At 39.6% G+C, this 18,852-nt stretch overlaps 1 protein-coding gene across 22 annotated transcripts in view; it reads left to right on the forward strand.

The window, feature by feature from the left end:
* The window catches only part of madd (MAP-kinase activating death domain), a 46,433-nt gene that overhangs the window by 11,128 nt on the left and 16,453 nt on the right, over window positions 1-18,852 (forward strand). For 12 of the 22 annotated variants that reach the window (XM_037979753.1, XM_017414229.3, XM_037979754.1 and 9 more), the window contains exons 4-20: window positions 184-487; window positions 2,116-2,247; window positions 2,335-2,448; window positions 2,672-2,752; window positions 5,158-5,214; window positions 6,020-6,192; window positions 6,325-6,560; window positions 6,647-6,803; window positions 6,968-7,071; window positions 7,162-7,367; window positions 7,606-7,859; window positions 8,028-8,167; window positions 8,689-8,790; window positions 14,336-14,444; window positions 14,608-14,794; window positions 17,367-17,517; window positions 17,872-18,075. In XM_037979753.1, coding sequence (XP_037835681.1) covers window positions 184-487; window positions 2,116-2,247; window positions 2,335-2,448; window positions 2,672-2,752; window positions 5,158-5,214; window positions 6,020-6,192; window positions 6,325-6,560; window positions 6,647-6,803; window positions 6,968-7,071; window positions 7,162-7,367; window positions 7,606-7,859; window positions 8,028-8,167; window positions 8,689-8,790; window positions 14,336-14,444; window positions 14,608-14,794; window positions 17,367-17,517; window positions 17,872-18,075 — 2,711 coding nt within the window. The remainder of the gene's footprint in view (window positions 1-183; window positions 488-2,115; window positions 2,248-2,334; window positions 2,449-2,671; window positions 2,753-5,157; window positions 5,215-6,019; window positions 6,193-6,324; window positions 6,561-6,646; window positions 6,804-6,967; window positions 7,072-7,161; window positions 7,368-7,605; window positions 7,860-8,027; window positions 8,168-8,688; window positions 8,791-14,335; window positions 14,445-14,607; window positions 14,795-17,366; window positions 17,518-17,871; window positions 18,076-18,852) is intronic. The other 10 variants (XM_017414236.3, XM_037979769.1, XM_037979770.1 and 7 more) reach the window with 2 other exon arrangements.

Here is an 18,852-nt window from a genome sequence, read left to right on the forward strand (position 1 = left end):
GTTTTAGGAAGTTTTGTAAATTGGAGAAATCACATTAGCATCAAAAATCTTGCCAAGGTGTTTATTTTTCTATGTTCCAACATTAATTGAAATAGGCCAAAGTAACTCATATTTTTATGTTGTTCAAAAAAAGAAAAATAAGTGCAAATATCTCTGGGTATGCACTTTGTTTAACCTTTGCAGGGACACCATGTGGCGTGTGTTCACTGGAGCGTTGTCAGTGGAGGAGAAAGGCAGCCAGCTGCTGGCCGACCTACGGGAGATTGAGTCATGGGTGTACCGGTTGCTACGATCGCCCGTACCAGTGGCAGGTCAAAGACGTGTGGACGTGGAGGTGCTGCCCCACGAACTCAAACGGTCGCTGACCTTCGCCTTGCCTGACAACTCTCGTTTCTCCTTGGTTGACTTCCCGCTGCACTTGCCCTTGGAGCTGCTGGGTGTGGACGCCTGTCTTCAGGTCCTCAGCTGTGTCCTGCTAGAGCACAAGGTAAACACTACGACAGCGGAGTTCCAGACACACGTGTTAGTTTTATGTTTGTTTGGATTTTGGATTGCTGTGGTAAGTACACAGACTATGGTTTTGGCGCTGCAAGTGTCAGAGCATACTTAAAAATAGAAAGCTGCTCTCCAGGCTGTAACAATATAACGTTACAGTGTGTTAATTTAACAGAAATTTAGCTGTAATACAGAAGGACTGTGGGAAAAACTCTGTAGAACTACTTTCAGCCATCTTCTGTACGACCTTATCAGTCGCGCTCATTGTTATTGAGAATCATGGCCCACTTTTCTTTACAATGTTGCTTCGGTTCATTAAAACTTGCAGCACTTGTTTATGCCCAGCTCTCCTAAGATCCTCCCCCAGCGTTTCCTTCAGGTTGAGCTTTTATCTTTGGATTTATCGTTGCAATACTTTGATACATTTTTAATCAGCTATACTGTTGTACTTTTTGAAGCAGTATTTAGGACAAGTTGTCATTATTTACTGCCCGTTTCACAAGAGCAACCTGAGTGATCCAACAGTCTAATTTGTTCAATCATTTGTTTTTCGAGTCATTCATTCATTCTCCTGCTTCTCAGACCAAAACAACAACAAAAAAACAACAACTCAAAAACGTATGCAAATCATTTGCCATAATCAGTTGTTTGTTTCTGTAGTATGCACTCTTGCTTTAGTATGCACAAAGCAAATTGGAGATAACAAGAAGATTAACTAGTTTGAGTGAAAGCTTTTTCTGTTATCTCTTAGTCATCTGCCATCTTTCATGCCTCGAACCATTAGATCGGCTGTAATAGGAATCCTTGCTTGGACAGTGCTGGTGTAATGTTACTTTTGGTTTGCAGCAGCATGGATACACGGGCTCAGATGAAGCAGTTCTGTATCAAACCTGGACTTCTCAGTTTCATTCACACGCTGGTTGATTGAAACACTGGATAAATGCTGTGCAGTTTCTGCCTCGTCATCTTTTTTAACTTTGAATAAAAACCTTAAAGGCCATCTGACTAAAAGTTATGTTCCACCATCAAAAATGTACAAAAAACCCCGTAAATTTAGTTGAAGCGTTTCAACACAGCTCTCTTCCTTATGTTTACCAAATAATGAGATGCCTTTTCTTGACGATTTTTGTTTGTTTATTTAGAATACATGTACATGCGAAGTAAAAAAACAGCGAAAAATAATATCGCATATGAAACAATCTGAGATAAAGAAGCTGGGTAAATTTGATATATTTTAAAAAGAGAAAAAAAACTGTTGAAAATGGTACTCTGTTTTCATCAACTTTGAGCTTTGAAGAAGGCAAATTAACAATATTAAATTCAATCAGGCTGATGTAAGCTTTTTACAGTGACATGTTTCAGGCACTTTGTGGTGGCACATTAAATTTTTCATTAAAGCTCAATTTTTAATATAGATGTTTTGAATTCTGGCCAAGAGAAGTGTTCGAATGAATGAATGATTCAGTGAAAATTAGTAGATAAGTCACCAGAATAATATGTATGTTTCTCTAAGAAAGTATGAACAAAATAGGGCAGTAAACTTGCATAATAAAATCTTAATTTACAGTATTTGTTTAGTGTCACTCTACACTGTTTTTTCACCTTTCTCTCCATCTAAAGGTTATTCTTCAGTCCCGAGACTACAATGCTTTGTCTATGAGTGTGATGGCCTTTGTGGCCATGATCTACCCACTGGAGTACATGTTCCCTGTTATCCCCTTATTACCAACATGTATGGCTTCTGCTGAACAGGTAAAATCTGCAGTTTCTTAATCAATACATTTTGAATTTTCACCTAAATCAAGCACGTAAACACCGCGTGTTTCCTTCTTGTCACAGCTCCTTCTTGCTCCCACTCCCTACATGATAGGCGTGCCTGCCAGCTTCTTTCTCTACAAGTCGGATTTCAAAATGCCCGATGATGTTTGGCTCGTTGACCTTGACAGCAGCAAGGTGTGTCTATCATCTCAGTGCCCTGTGCTTGTTTTTGTTTTTCTGTTGTTTTTTTTTTTGTTTTTTTTTCAAAGAGACCAGAGTAAAGGTTAACCTGAGATACTATTTTACGTGTTACCATTTTAGGACAGTCATTCTGCCATTGGAAGGCATGTATATGGTCTTTTAAAAGTATAATATATTTGTTTTTAAATAAATTGGGATAACTGTTTTTGGTTTGCAGGTTATAGCGCCTACCAATGCAGAGATTCTGCCACCTCTTCCCGAGCCTGAAGCAGGCGAGCTCAAGAAACATCTAAAGCAGGTAATGCGCCTTTGTGTGATTGATCTTATTTATCTGTAAAGTTTATATGATTCTGCTGCGTTGTGGCAGCCCAAACCACAAGGACTACTGGTGCGGATGAGAACTGTGAGTTCCCCACACTCTTGTGTAAATGTTAAAATTGTCTTTCAGCAGTTTGGAGATTAGGTGCCTCCATCATCAGCAGAGTTGTATGTATTGTAGATGAGCGTGAGTGTGAGAGCATTTGAAATTTTGGTTTTATAGTGGACTAACACATGTTTAAAATTTTCTTTTTGTTTCCTTTTTTGTTTGTTTTGCATGCTCTAGCTTTTGGAGGTAATGTCATATGCTAGATCTGAAGCAACATCTTTAGTTTTAGTGATGGCAGATATATTTTCCCTGTAACCCCGTTTATTAACATGACATTAAAATCTGGTTCTGATTCAATAAACACCACACTTAGGTTCTTATTTTTACTACAACCATATAGCAACTATTTATACTACGGTATTTTGTTCTTTTCCCCCTTCCGATTATTGCTTTACAAAACTTTGTTCTGATGAAGCATTTAGCTGTTATTTGCTGCTGATATTAGCTACCATGGATGCTGCTGTTCATTAAGTTTTTTAACTACCAGTATTTTTAGACTTTGAGCAAATTATCTGTCCTATACTATACATCTTTCTTATGTGATTTACTGCAGACGCAAATGTTTTCAGCATCTCATATTTGCAGTAAAACATGTGACTTTTAAAAAAGACAAATTATGTATTGAAGTGCTAACATTATTACGACTGGTTGTGAATAGAGTCAAGCTCAGAATTTCAAAAGTTACACTGCTTTGCCAAAAACAAACAAAAAAAACATTATTTATTGGCCCATTTAATATCTTTTTAAAATTCAATCTTTTTAAAATTGTAATCGTGTATAATTTCTTCAGACTATTAAGCTTTTTGGTTAGAATACCTTAACTTGTTTTTGCAATTTTTTTTTACAATTAAACAGTGCTTTAAAATATATTGAACCAGCTCTTCAATCTCTAGTCATAATAATTTTGCTTTTTTGACCAGAGTCCTTCCTGAAACATGATGGTTCTTTGCCGTCTTTATTTCTTAGCTGAAGCATTGGGCAGTTCTTATCCCACCTGTAATAATCTACATTATTTGTGGATTATTATATCAGTTAGGGTTGAGTTATTTCTACAAGCTGAGGCTTTTTCCTATTGGGAAATGAATGCACTTTTTATTTTCCCTTTTTTTTTGGCAGAACAGTGTATTTAACACACACACACACACACAGGCTGTTTTTGCAAGTGGGAGTGTTTTGTTGTAATTAATGTGTCATTTAACAAATCCAAATTGGATGGTTTTTTTGTGCTTCAAATGCGACAATTTCCAGTAATGATTATAAGTTGGTCACATACGCCTTGAATCAGAGCCAGTTTATCAGCTTTGTGTGGATAGCAGCTCTTTCCTTGTGTGTGTGTGTGACTGAGAAGCTGGTTTGTAGGAGTGTGCAAAGCCTTGGTTTTGCTGGCGTATATTTGGAAACAAGCTCACAATGTTTATCTGCGAATGTAGAAAGTGTCACTGAAGATAACTCATAGATTTTATTTTATTATTATTATTTTTTTTTTGTGTGTGAAGATTCCTCAGCAGAATGCTGCTTGTGTGCGAGTCTCTGAAAATACTTGCACTCAACTCCGCACTAGTCAAATAAATCGGTTCTACAAGTGACTGATTTATTTACTCCAGCAAGGCTCAGATTATTTTTCTTGCTTTTCGGAGGAAGCGGACATGGGTTTAGTGTTTTAATTTGCTGTAGGTGCTTAAGTGTGCAAGTATTTTATTTATGTTCCTGAAAAGATCTGCTGTTTTCGTACTGTGTCCGTCCTCATCACTCCATCGTTACCACTGGGTTCTCCCAGTTGGTCACCATGGATGAACATTATGTGTCTTTCAAAGTCTGAACTCTGTCGATTTAAGTCTGTTTTTTGACCAACTTATCCCGTTGTCTCTGTTTCTCAGTGTCTATCATGGTAATCATGAAACATCTCCTGTCGCCTTCTTCTCTCTCTGTGTTATCTGACCTTACGCTCATTGTGGCAGATTTTCCCCTCATGTTTGTCACTGTCTGAAAACAAACCCCAAAAAATCTTTTTTTTTTCTTTTCTCCAAAGTAACTTTTTTTTTTTTTTTAATTTCATGATCTTTAGATTGAATTGACTGACACCAAAAATACTTATTTGCTGTCAGGAAAACACACTTATTGGGAAGTTCTATGAAAAGGAGACAAAGAAAAAAAAAAAATCAAGTAGAAGGGCAGTGACTGATCATTCCATCATGTGGTGTTCCAGTGTCTGCCACAAAGTTGTCATCGCAGGCCTTCATGTGATTCTCCTCGCATCTCTCTTATCCCCTTCCCAGTGTCTGGTTAGATTGACCGTGATCACCCAAAAGCAGATCTTCTCCTCTGAAAATAAGGTTACTCATTTCTCCTCCTGTGGAATGTGTAATGAACATGCACGGATATCCTCTCTCATACATGTTTTTTGCCTGTTGTTACGACTCGTCTCCTGTTGTCCTAACTTGAATAAAATGCATACAAGCGTCACAGAATGTCGCCGACCAGTTTTTTTTAAAAATACACTGCTTAGCTCTGGCTTGAGCATGACTGAATGTTCGTGCATCTATTTTGGCATCACCAAGTGTTTTTTAATTTTATTTTATTTCAACCAAAATATTAGAATATGAAGCTTATATCTATTTGACAAAGTTAACATTCATCCAGACCCAGCAACTAAATGCTCCATTATGCTAAGCTAAACATTAACTCCTGAGACTGCAGCAGTTCCCTCTAAGCAAACCATACATTGTGACTTACTTCCCTTCTATTCCTCCTTTCCAAAGTGACACGCCCACCACTGGCATCAACATGCAGGAAAATGGATCTTTTACGTATTTTATAAAATACCAGAAAACATGCCAAAACGGTTAAAAGAAGAATTTGGGTTCTCGATTTCCTTTTCAGATTAATTTTTGAAACAAAGCAATGTTTTTTTTTTAAACTTTGCTAGATTTCTTTATATAAATCCCCATTCTTCCTGTCACACTTTGTTTCAAGTGTTTACCTCTTTGAAGAGGAAACTCTTGGACATTCCCATTCAGTAATTAATATTTGTATTAACATGTCGATGCCAGCTGTGGGAGTGGTCCATCGCAGCACTGTGTTTCTTATCTTTTACTTCTGCTGCTATCTTTGTAATTTCTTCCACTGCTACCTTTTTAGGCCTTGGCCAGTATGAGTTTGAACACGCAGCCCATTCTGAATCTGGAGAAGTTTCAGGAAGGCCAGGAGATGCCTCTGCTCCCACCAGGACGAGACAAAGCGTCACCGTCGTCCACAGAGTTCAACCCTCTTATTTACGGCAATGATGTTGACTCTGTAGATGTGGCCACCAGGCAAGTATTAAGCATCTATTTCCCTTTTAAATGTGACGTTTTGACTCAACTTATCAAACCTCAGGAACCCTCAGGCCTCAATTAGACTTTAAAATAAAAAAGTTAAAAAACTAAAACGCCTTTCTTTTTCAGGGTTGCCATGGTGAGGTTCTTCAACTCTCCAAATGTTCTCCAGGGCTTCCAGATGCACACTCGCACGTTGCGCCTCTTTCCGCGACCGGTTGTTGCTTTTCAGTCGACATCGTTTCTTGCCTCTCGGCCACGGCGCTCCGGCTTCGCAGATAAGCTTTCTCACACCCAGGCAGTGGAATTTTTCGGAGAGTGGGCTCTCAATCCCACCAACCTAGCCTTTCAGAGGATACATAACAGTAAGTCTCATTTTAACATATTAATGGTTTGTGTTCGTACGAATGTGACGTCCGTCAGGTTAAAGTGGTCGCCGTATCTGTTTCAGATGTGTATGATCCATCTTTAATTGGAGACAAGCCCAAGTGGTATGCTCACCAACTGCAGCCGGTGGTCTACAGAGTCTATGACGGCAGTTCCCAGCTGGTTGAAGCTATGGCCGGGCCGTTAGAAGATGAAGGAAATGAGTCTGACCCCACAGACAGGTGAGGAAAGATCAACGTCCTTCTTAAATTCCGTCTACCTAATAAATGTTCCTCGAAACCACTTTAGTAAATTACAAAAAGTCTGTTTCCTTAGAAGCAAAATATAACGCATAATTTTAAACAGGACAGTATTTTCGGTATTTACTAATGTAATTCTCCTGCAGCGGTAGTGACAGTGAAGGATACGATGACTCCAGCTCATCCTATTCCTCACTTGGAGACCTGGTGAGTGAAATGATTCAAGGCGACATCCAGGGGGACACGCCAAGTAAGTTGTTTGTTTCTTGTTGCAAGATGCCCATTTGCCATCGGCATACATTTTTGCTTTGGTGTAAAAATTCTACAATTGCATCTTAAGGTTTGGATCCTCCTACTCATGCTGCGTTGGGAGATGCCAGCGAGGTCGAGTTTCAGGACTTCCAGGATCTGAGGGAGGGTCAAAGCGTGGAGGGTCCAACCATTGGGGACGGACCTGTCGAACCCTCTGACGGACAGCCTCTTCGCTCAAGTTCCAGCACAACTGCGAGCTCAAGCCCTAGCACAATCATCCAGGGTGTCAACCATGTATGTGCTGATTCCAGTTGCTGTACAACTTAACTGCAGTTTTCCTCCCCCTCACGTTTTTTTTTCACTTTTGTAAACTATCTGTCTATTTTAGACAAATGGTTTAAGCAGAGCTTCTTTTTTTGTTTTGTTTTTTCAGTATATATTAGCTGTATACCAAGTGTGTTGAGTGACAGTATAAAAATATATCTCTATATATTCACACAATTTCTATTTATCTGGGCTGAAATGTTTCCAGGAGCAAGGGGAAGCACCTGAGATTGAAGCATCAGCAAGCGCTGCGTTACAAAACCCTGTTCCTGGGCTCGGGCTCAGCCAGCCGTTCCTCAGACCTCCAGACACCGGTCTGGTGGAGTCCTCCAACAAAAAGCAAGAGTATGACAACCCCTACTTTGAGCCTCAGTACGGCTTCCCCTCCGAGGATGACCCCGATGCAGAAGAGCAAGTGGAAACGTACACGCCTCGGTTCAACCAGAACCTCAATGGCAACAAGTGTGTTGAACTTCTTCGGCTTTCTCATCACTCGTATGAGCAATGTTTTTGTCATGTTGCCCTTGAATCTTTGGTGGTCTGGTTGCTTGAGGATACCCCGTATTTTATGAATCATGTTTTGTGTTTGCGGTACTCAGTAACGCGTTTTGACCTTTTTGCTTTTGTTAGGGTGCAGCGACCGTTACGTCCTAGTAGCCTGAGGCTTCCGGGAGAGTCTGACGGAGAGGGAGACTCGCGCAACAGCTCGCCAAATTCCACCATTTCCAACAGCAGCAATGATGGATTTGGTGGACTCATGTCTTTTGCCAGTAAGAACAATTCTATTTCTTTCTGGATTATTTTCATGTTAATCTGTCAAAGTCCATATAAACTCGATATTTCTTAATGGACCCTAACCATGTGCATACATAAGTTACTAAAACTGTCCAATGGTAATAACACCAAATCTGTAGCTCTAATGACAAGACTGCTTACAAACCGGATGTTTCTTTGATAATTCTTGTTTGTTGCTTTCATAAAATAATCACAATTTAATTAAAAAAAGATCTCACTGCTAATTATCTATCATTAATGCAGACGAGGTAGGTACAGGCAGGAAGACTGAGTTTTATTTTTGTTTTACATGTTTTAAATATTTAAGGTAGTTAGTATTTTGTTGTTTTCATTCTGTTACTAAAGTTGCTTCTTCAGTGAAATGTTCAGAATAAATTAGTTTTTTCAGTTGTGAATGATCAATGTTAATCATAATACCTTTTTATTATCGCTTGCTTTCGCTTAACAACTTAAGCCAAACGCGAGTTTACTGATTTGGTTTTCACTCTCATTACAGGCAATCTTTACAAGAACCACGGCACCAGTTTCAGTTTGTCCAACCTCGCCCTTCCCAACAAGGCAGCGAGGGAAAAGTCAACACCGTTCCCCAGTTTGAAAGGTGAGAGAGCGCGGCTAATTTAACAACTCTTAGAAGGTCTTTAAAAACATCTGTGTACCCGCCATCTTTTTTTCTGATGTGATCTGAGAACTGACAGCATTAGAGGATAGTACACATTTTTTCCCACCATTATATACTTTTTTTTTTGCTAGTCTTACTTGCTAAATTTATTTATTTGTATTACTACTTTGTTGGCAATTTCTTCTTTATTTAAACATTTTTTTCTAATAAATATTTAAATATTCATGATGACCTTTAATGCCTATGAACTTAAAAAAGATTCTAACCCATGTAGGCTAATAAAGTACATTTTTAGTCTTTTTTAAAATGAATTTGCTGTCCTTTTGTGCCTTTTTTATATTTCTTTTTTTAAATGATTTTCCTGGTTAAAAGAATATTTTAATTTTGATGTTGAGGAAGAAATGGAACATGCAGGTTTGTAAAACAGTTTTTAAAGGTTGACTTTCCACTCACTGGATTGCCAATCAGACATGGCACTATTTAAAGGAGAATATTGAGGATGAATCAGTTTTTCTCTCAGGAGTCCTAAAAGGAGAATCCACCCCCAAACAAACAGATATCGCTTTTATTTTCCTCACTTTTATGCATTTTCTGTTATTAGGGAACAAGTTATTCCTCCGCAGTTTTCAGGTTTTAATGTGATGGGTTAAGTTTAAAAGGAGAGGACTGTTCTGTTTTGGCTGGATTCTCTCTTCCACTCAGAGAGAAAAAGAAACAAATGGAGCATGGTGAACTAACTCAATAGCTCTGCCTCATGTGGAATAGCTGCCATTGAAAATGTTCTGTTTCTTTTGATTGTGATGTGTTTTTGTTTTTGTTGTTCAGATGCCCCCGACAGCCCGGGTATGTTATGTCTTGTGTGATAACGTGTCCTGATTAGGAGTTTCATTAACCTTTGACAGTGACATACTTATCTTACTCCCTTATTTAGCATAGCACTAAGATGGAAGAGACACCTTTAACATCCTTTATATATTTTGCCTGTTTTCCACTGGCTCTACTTGAGCAGCCCTGCTCTACTCTACTCTGCTCGGCTCTGTAAAAAAAGCATCGCGTTTCCACCGGCCAGTTTGGTCGGTAGTAGAGGAACGCCTTCTTGTGTTGGTGGGACGGGGGGAGGGGCTCCAAAGCCACACCTCCAGACTTCGTAGCGTGCGCTACCGAAACTTGGCGGCATTTGTGGAGACAACGGAAGAGCTATGGACAACTTTGGCCCTGTGTTGTTGCTGTTTTTTGAACTTATGGGGATTCTCCTGAGACTTCAGGAAGAGCGGCGCAGTGGAAGAAATGCTCTGGATGCCGGGATTGTCATCAGTAATTGAAAGAAAACCCTGGATCTTGTTCTTGCTCCAGGGAAAAAAAACTTCTGTGAGGACTCCATTGCTGCTGTCTCTCTTCGCTACCGTTCAAAAAATTGTCTATCGTTGTTTTCTTCGCTCTTCTTACGCTTCAATCTGACCACACCCACGACCAATGAGTGAACAGGAGCTAAACTTGCATCACCAACGAAAGCAGGGCCGGCCCGGCTCCAAAGCAGGGACCGGCCTCAAAAAATGCCGGTGGAAACGCGCGCAAAGCAAGCCAAGTAGAGTGGAGTCGGGATCTTTAGAGCTGGTGGAAAAGGGGCGTTTGTTTTCCTCCCTCTTCCTCTGCCATCCCTGTTTGCGTGAAACCTTTGGATGCTCACATCTATAGTTGAGATTTCTTCTGTGACCACAAACTGTTATTAGCGTGGCATCTAGTCCTCCTTATTGCTACAAGTAGTTTTTATCAGCATAACACTTAAACCTTTTTAATGTCGTAACATCATTAAACAATGTTCACAGAAAAATCCGTCTTTAGTGACTGGAGGTGTATCTCCTTCCTGCTTTTTGTCCCTCGTGTTTTGCCTTCTTTGCCTGTTTGGTGATTCTTGTTGCTGAATGTGTCGGCCCCTTTTCAAAAGCGTTCACAGTTTATAAAAAAAGACGAGTAATTTAAGTGTTTTTTGTGCTTTGTGCTCAAAACATACTGATAAGAAAACTGCATCCTGCACAGTGTGTAAAGAATTGACTCCATTCATTCTCGTTGTTGAAATGTCCATTATCATCACGTTAGTATTACTGATGTATACACACTAAAGTACTGCTTGTACTTTTAATTTGTGTATGCTCTTGAAAGAGCCAAACCTCAAGGCTTTGTACCATCATCAGTACATGCCATCTCTCTTTTTTTGTCTACGAGTTAATTTTATTTCTTTCTGATTTGTTTCGTCACCATATTAAGTGTGCTCGTCTGTTGTGTGATGGGCTGATGTTCAGACTGGTTGTGTCTGGGCCGGTGTCTCCTCTCTCTGTCCACTAATTCTGGGTTTTGTGTGCAGTATTTGGGCTAAATTCTCTAATGGAAATAATTACAGAGGCCGGCCCGGGGAGCGGAGAAGGTGGGTTCTGCCCTTTATTATTGAGTGAGCTGCATGCTTCTCCAAGCCAGTCCGTTACATCTCCCAGCATCCTCTCTGTGTCTTTGTCCCATTTCAGTCACTGTGTGCCATCAAAGATCCAGTGTTTTGTCATTCACAAAAGGCTTTTCACCTTTCTCAAACTTTTTTTTTCTTTTACTATCCTCATCAGATTTAAAGTTAAGAAAAAACATTGAACAGTACTGTAGGTCTACATCTGCCCGCACTTGCCAGGACAAAGTGGAGAAACGTATTACAAAGCCCCCGCCAAAAAACCAAAAGAAAGATCGAGATCGAGACAAAGTTGGTTTTAAATCTATGTAATCTATTGAATCTTGTGCTTCTTTCTCCATCAGATTACAAAAGGGGATTGGGCCAAATCATGCAGTAATTTTGCTGAGAACAATAAGTGGTGACTGCAGTAAAATTGTGCACTAAACTCTAAATCTGAAGTTGTATTTTTTTCCTATCTGGAGTCAGTTTTGTGTAGTAAGGCACTGGTTGTCTTTTCAATATCAAGTACTTCACATTTCAGATTTTTATTCCAGGTAAGATTTGGAGAACTGAGTCTTTCCCTCAAACATGGATGATTTTTATTTTGGTAATATTTTTGTCATAATTAAGAGCACACTGGGATATGCTTTATTTACCGAAGCTACGGGCAGTGAAATGGTTCCAAAACAGATTAAATGGGTATCTTAAGGTTTGTTGTTTTTCAGTGATATTGTCCCCTTGTTAAACATTACCAGTCTCAGTGTGGGCTGAATCTTATGAAATATTTTCTTAAACACCAATTTGGAAACTGTAATAACCCTAAAACTATTTTTTTTAATAGGTTATTAGTTTTGTTGCCCGTTCACAATGAACAACAGAATCAAGAGCGACATCTGATAGCAACAAACATTAATAAAAGTCATGAAATAATTGCAAAATCAATGCACAAATTGGAGATATTCACAACAAACATTATTTTAGGTTAGTTTCTCAGTAGATCCAAAATGTGTAAATAGTAGATTGATCAAAAATAATTAACTGCACATAAAAATGAACCAGTAATATAAAACAAACACAACAAAATCCTAACACTTTAATGAGATGAGAGTATTCAAATAAATAAAGAAAATATACAGATGTGGATAAATTTGTTTATGCCCTTTGGTTATAAAAAACAAAAACAAAAAACAAAGGTCAATGAAATAAGTTGACACTAACAAAAGTAAAAATAAAAAAACTCCTGAAAAACAGCCATTGCTTTTGATTTGTGGTTCAACAGAATTGATGCTGATTTTTACAGCTTTGGCAGAGCAGACAGTGGCGTTAAAAGAGAATACGAGTGGTTTGAAGGCCAGAATGAATGAGCTGGGGCCCTGGCTATGTTTTCCCATTTTCTTTTATCAACTCCGAGATGAAAATGCAGCTTTTAGACCGTATCAGAGACGTTCACAGTCGTAACTTTTAATTAGCGTGCCTGTAATGGCAGAACAAAGCATCCGTCGCTATTAAAATTCACTTCATTCTGACCTATTTAAAAAAAAAAAGAAATCAGAAATTAGTTCCTTCAAAGAGCACATCCTCTCTCAACACTTCAAACACCCTAATAAGTCTATCTTGCATTTCTGTACCTCTGACTCTTGTGGCGGTATACAAATAGCTACTTTACTTCAAACACATATCAGAGACTTTTACTGCGTTGAAGTTTGAATGCTGATCTTTTCCAGTCAGCTGCTTCAAAAAAAGAAAAAAAAAAAAACTGTTAAATGACTAAAATGTAGGCGTGTGTTGACACTTTTTAAACAATTTAGTGTCAACACACCCCATTTTGTGGTCCTTACTAAAGTAGAAATAAGTCGCTAGCTTTGCTGTTCGGTTTGCTTGTTCGTCACTTTGCTATAGTTTATATCAAACACTCTGATTTATATTCTGCTGATGGAAGGTCCAAAGCAATATTTATATGTCAAAACAAATGTTCTTATTGGACTCAAAGGTTCTATGATTACGATGCTCTTTCCCAAAGCCTTTCACATTTTATTAAGGAGGAAACTTGACAAAACGGCTTGAGCTGTTTATAGGTTGTTGGGTTTTTTTTTTAACTGAATTTGTGATCTTTGTCTTGCTTGGCATATACATACCATACTTTTATTTGTTGTTTTGAAAAGTCCTTTTGTCTACATTCTTCAATTCTTTACAACCCCTTTCAAATTTATATCTTTTTGGTTTTCATTGTGGAAAAGCTGCTGTTTTTTTATTTAGTTGTGGTTATGTGACAGAGAATTGGTCTGTCCTTTTGGTGTTTGGGGTATTGAACTAGATGTCATCCAGTTGACAAAACAAACTCTGGATCCAAGCTTTCTTTCTGTTTACACAAGAAGTCGCTATTAATAAATCAACATTTTTGTAGTGTTTTCTTAGAAGTGATTTAAAAGCATTGGTTTTAATTATATTTGCATTGGTTTACCCTCATATACAATATCATTTGTTTGCGAGAGTTAGTAAATCAAATGCAACCATCTTCCTACTTTTGGGGGATTTTATTAATTTCTTTCATATGGATTCAATTATTGAACCATGACTTTTTGTAATATTATATTTAATATGAGTACTATCCATCCACTCAGCTGATTGTAGCTGTCATGCATGATGTTCCTAATGATGTGCGACAAGCAGCGTCCTCCCTTTGACTTCAAACTTTCTTTGCCTCGAATGTGTGATATAAACACCAAGAGCACCATTTGATCTCCTTCCTCTGTGTGTGTCTTGTTCTTGTTTGATTTCTCCTTTGTTTCTCAGTTTATAATATTAAATTGTAGTTGTTCTTGTAATTTGTCTGTACAACAGTAGATAAACCAATAGACTCCAAACATAAATCTGTCCCCTCGAGAATAGGATGCTTTATGTTGGACATGATGTTGCAGTTTTTGAATGCAGTAGTTTAAAAGGTGTTTCCTTACAGTTCATTTTTTGACTCCACTTCTCCTGAGTGCTTTTTAGTCGCATGAAGATTTAGTATTACGGTGTTGCCTACATATATTATGGTTGTGTTGCTCCTTTACATTCAGACAGATCAGTATTTGGTTGTTCTTCCAGGAACACGGGCACCTCGAGCACTTGTAGACCAGAAGTCCTCAGTGATTAAACACAGCCCAACAGTGAAGAGAGAATCACCGTCGCCTCAGGGTCGAGTCAACAACACAAGGTGGGGCATCTCTAACAATCAGCTCTCGTCTTGAACCATTAAAAAAAAAAAAGCACACTTTCTTAATCTTTTTTATTTGGTTGTATTTAGGTACAAATCCTGTGCACATAAAGTGCTGTGGAGTTACCTCATTCTGTTTCAAAACTGTGTTATTTTGATCCAGTGAGAATCAGCAGTTCTTAAAGGAAGTGGTGCAGAGTGTTCTGGACGGACAAGGTGTCGGCTGGCTTAACATGAAAAAAGTGCGCCGCCTGTTGGAGAACGAGCAGCTCCGTGTCTTCGTGCTGAGCAAGCTGAACAGAGCCGTTCAGTCCGAGGAAGATGCCAGACAGGAGATCATACGCGATGTGGTAGGATATAATGGGAATAAGCATTCAGATCTTTAATTTGTACCACCAATCCTGCATACATTGTTTCTGTTTGAGTCATTAATGGCATTTTGTGTCCAGTAGGGCTGTGCATTTAATCCAGCGTATATTTCAATTTCAACTTTGGCTCCAAACAATCAAAAAAACAACGTAATTGACAAAAAAAAATGCCAAGTATTGCAGTTTTTCTCAGTCGCTTTGGTGCATTTCTCGAATCACCCTCGACATTTGCTAAACAGGAAGTGCATTTCTCAAAACAATTCATACAAATAGCAAAACCCCATGGATTACCTGCAAAAGCTAGTCTCTGTATAGGTCCGTGTCAACGAACTTGTCAGTGCCATAAGAATGACAAGATAAGACAGTCAGACTGCTTAGTCATGTTGTCAGTATAACAGTGTACATTTACGTTTTTTTACTGTTTATACTGTAATTTGTTGACAGACCATGTCATTGCGATACAGAAAGGAAAAGACAGCACTGCAGAGCACAAACCAAAAAAACAAACAAAAGTAGAAATGTAAACATAGGACAATCTCCTTAAGGAAAACTGTACACGCAGTGCTGTAGGAATTACAGCGCGGTCTTCCTACATTCTTGTCTGTTGGGCTACAAATTCTCATCCACATCACAACGAATATCTTCTCTTCCGATTTAGCGTGGAAAGGATCTTTTATAGTGTCTTATCCAGCCCCTAAAGGCGTCTGCTGTGATGTCATCACACGCTGCATCCACGGCAGCCAGAAGGGTCATCTGTTGTATGTGGCTGGCGATGATATACTTTCCATCTCCATGCTGAGAAAAATTCGCCAATGGGGTTAAGGAATGGGGAGTAGGGTGAGAGGAACTCCATCAGCATCCTGTTGTGAGTCTCAAACCATTGCCCGCTGATGTTGGAGCGATGGAAACTGACATTGTCCCAAACTATCACGTACTTTGGCAGGTCTTCTCTAATCTGACCCCTCTCTCGTTCAGGTATGAGATCCCTGTAGAGTGTCTAAAAAGGCGACAAGATGCTCTGTATTGTTTGGCCCAATAATGGGAATATGCGTTACCATTCTCAGAGTTGGCAGCACCCATGGTTAATTTCCCGCCCCGTTGGCCTGGCACATCAACTGTGGCCGATGATATTTCGACCACCCCTTCTTCTGCGTTTTGTTCGGTCAAAGCCAGCCTCATTCATGTAAATGAAGTCGTGCGGTGGTTCGCCTTCTTCCAGTTCCATTATACGCAACATCCAGAAGACACAAAAAAGAGTTTTATGAATTACATTCATTTTCATTTTGAGCAAGATACACTTGCATCAAATGTACACAGCACATATCATGTCTTCTTTTCTACAGCTATAGCAAATGTGTAAAGGTCACACTTACTGTACTTTATATCACTATACTCCGCCACGCATCCTCACTCCTCTTCCTCTTCTTCTTCTCTCTGGCTGTTGACCCCGTCCAGTTCCTTGTCCCTCTATTGTCAGACGTTGTGCAATTGTGTTGGCTTTATACAGCATATACTTACCAGGTGACTCATGAGATGCACCTTTGAGCTATTTCAGAAAACTGGTTGATCTAATGCTTCACACATTTACCTTCGCTGAGACTATTCAACAGAGACCCATACAACACATTTTGATCAACATGACATAAGCAGTTGAAAATATAGGAAACAGCAGAGAGTTGTACATAATCATTTGCATGGATGTACCACAGCATTTGCAACTTGTTCAAAGAAATGAGAAGCTGTTTTTTTTCATGTGCACAAGTGACACAATGATGTGAAGATTGAACAAGTACTGTAGTTTTGAGTATATTTAAATTCTGATCTTAGAGATGTACCAGAACGACCGAGAAAAGCTGTAAAATTACTTTTCCACACTCCACTTTGCATGCGTGCTCTTATTTTGTCTTGCTTTCCAAATGAGGTGCACCTTTGTGTTCAAGTCAAGGCGAGTAAAGACAGCAGAGAGTGCAGCGTCCTGTTCATCCTTGCTCAACCAGTGGGCAGATTTTATTGAAACGCTCAGAAAAAAAATCGTTGGACGTCCATCTGCAATCGATTAAGTTTTCGAGCCAACCAATGTCAAGATGGCTGACACAGCTAATCTCCTTAGCAAACAAAAATGGCTGTAGCTCCATGTACTCTCCTGTCTCATGTCAAGGCTGAAACTCCAACATTTTAACAAGAAAATGATGTTTGTTTAAAACTCTGGCATGGAAAATTCTACAAATCTACCTCGGAGGCAAGGTCTTAGACTTATTAAAGCAGCTGCATTCACTTTAGATAGTATGTACCTAATCTGCTGTTTTTTAAACAGGAGGTCACTGGAGAGAAAAACGTAGCCTTCTGTCGATCGCATTCCTTCCTATTTCTGTCGTTTGCGTCAGAACATTTTTCTCTTCCATGTCGATAAATATCGCATTTGTCAGGCAAGAATTTTCAGCTCCACAGCCAGGACATGGCTGAGACGCGAGACGGGGAAAACTGTTGCGTTACTTGTGTGTTTTCTGTCCTGTTAAAAACCATTCTAAAAGGTTTCACTGCTTTTTGTTTGCAGGAGGTGAACAGAAAGGTTTACAAAGGCATGCTGGACATCCTGAAGTGTACAGTTTCCAGTCTGGAGCACTCCTACACCAACGCAGGCCTCGGAGGCATGGCCAGTGTCTTCAGCTTACTGGAAATCGCACGCACTCATTATCAAACCAAAGGTGTGTCCCGTGAGTTAAACACACAGCATATATATATATATATATATATATATATATATATATATAAAGATGACTAAGTTTTAAGTTGTGCTATTTATAGAGAGCAAAAACGGCACCATGCTTGTGCTGCTAACCCTTGTCTGCGTCTCTGCACTCCATTGATATTAAGCTTTATGCCGCATGCGAGATTTTTACCTTCACTAAAACATAAACTGAGTCTGTGATCTGCTTTTGTCCGATAATTTTAATCCTCTCCCAGTTTAAATCTCTACATGCTTTACTCTTCTGCTGTTTTGATGAACTCTTTTTTTTTTTTTTTGTTTTTTGGCCACCTTAACTTTGGTAACCTGGTAGACCCAGAAAAGCGCAAGCGAAGCCCCACAGACAGCGCTGGCAGCCCGGGGAGTAAAGAGAGTCCTTCTGGTCGTATGGAGACAACCAGACCTCAGGGCCTCCTGAATATCCCCCAGCTGCAGCTGCCTCACCACACAACGGGCAAAGGAGCCCACCATTTTGATACCCGGAGTCTGAACGAGGAGAACTTTATTGCCTCGATTGGTGTGTACACCACTCAAGCTTGGTTGCATGCGCATTGTGAATCTCTCCCCCCGTACAAGCTCATAAACCTTATACCCCCCACCCCCACCCCTTACCAGCCGCCTCAAGAAAAGATCCCTTCACTTGTCCCAGACAGACATTTGCAGGTGCAATTATTCCACACACTTTGACTCCAAATAATGCGAATAATAAGCATTTAGGATGGCCGAAAGTTTGTTTCCAAATAATGTGAAAATGAAAAAGAAGATTTAAATTAGATGATTGGGCCTCATTAATAAATATACTGTTGCTCTGAAGAGTGTCTGGAATATGTCCCTGCCCTCCAACCTGGACTGTGTGTGTGTTTGTGTCCCCATTCCTTAAACATCTGTGCAGCTGCCCCCCCCCCCACCACCACCTCCCCTGAGGATTTGTTGTTGGCCTCGTAGCACCTTGAATGCATGTGTCCGTTTTGTTCCTTCGGTGTGTAAATCTGCAGTAGTGGACGAGGGAAACCAGAGAGTTGTGCGCATCGATGGTTCAAATCGGTGTTCGTCTGTGCCTTTACTGCAGGTTTCTTCAAGGCGTGCTTAGAAAGTAACTGCTCCCTTCGCTGCTGGCATGGAGGGTGGAAGCATCACTCCCCAGTAAACAGTCCCAGCAGACGTGTCTTCTATTGGTCACTGAAGAATTAACGAACATTTTCTGGTCACTGCTCGACTTTCCATTCTCTAATATTCTGGGTCTGTTTACAGGGGACTGTTCTTAGTCCGACCACCCACCCCTCTCCTCCTCCCC

Source organism: Kryptolebias marmoratus, linkage group LG15, assembly GCF_001649575.2.
Source record: "Kryptolebias marmoratus isolate JLee-2015 linkage group LG15, ASM164957v2, whole genome shotgun sequence".
Taxonomy (NCBI): Eukaryota; Metazoa; Chordata; class Actinopteri; order Cyprinodontiformes; family Rivulidae; genus Kryptolebias; species Kryptolebias marmoratus.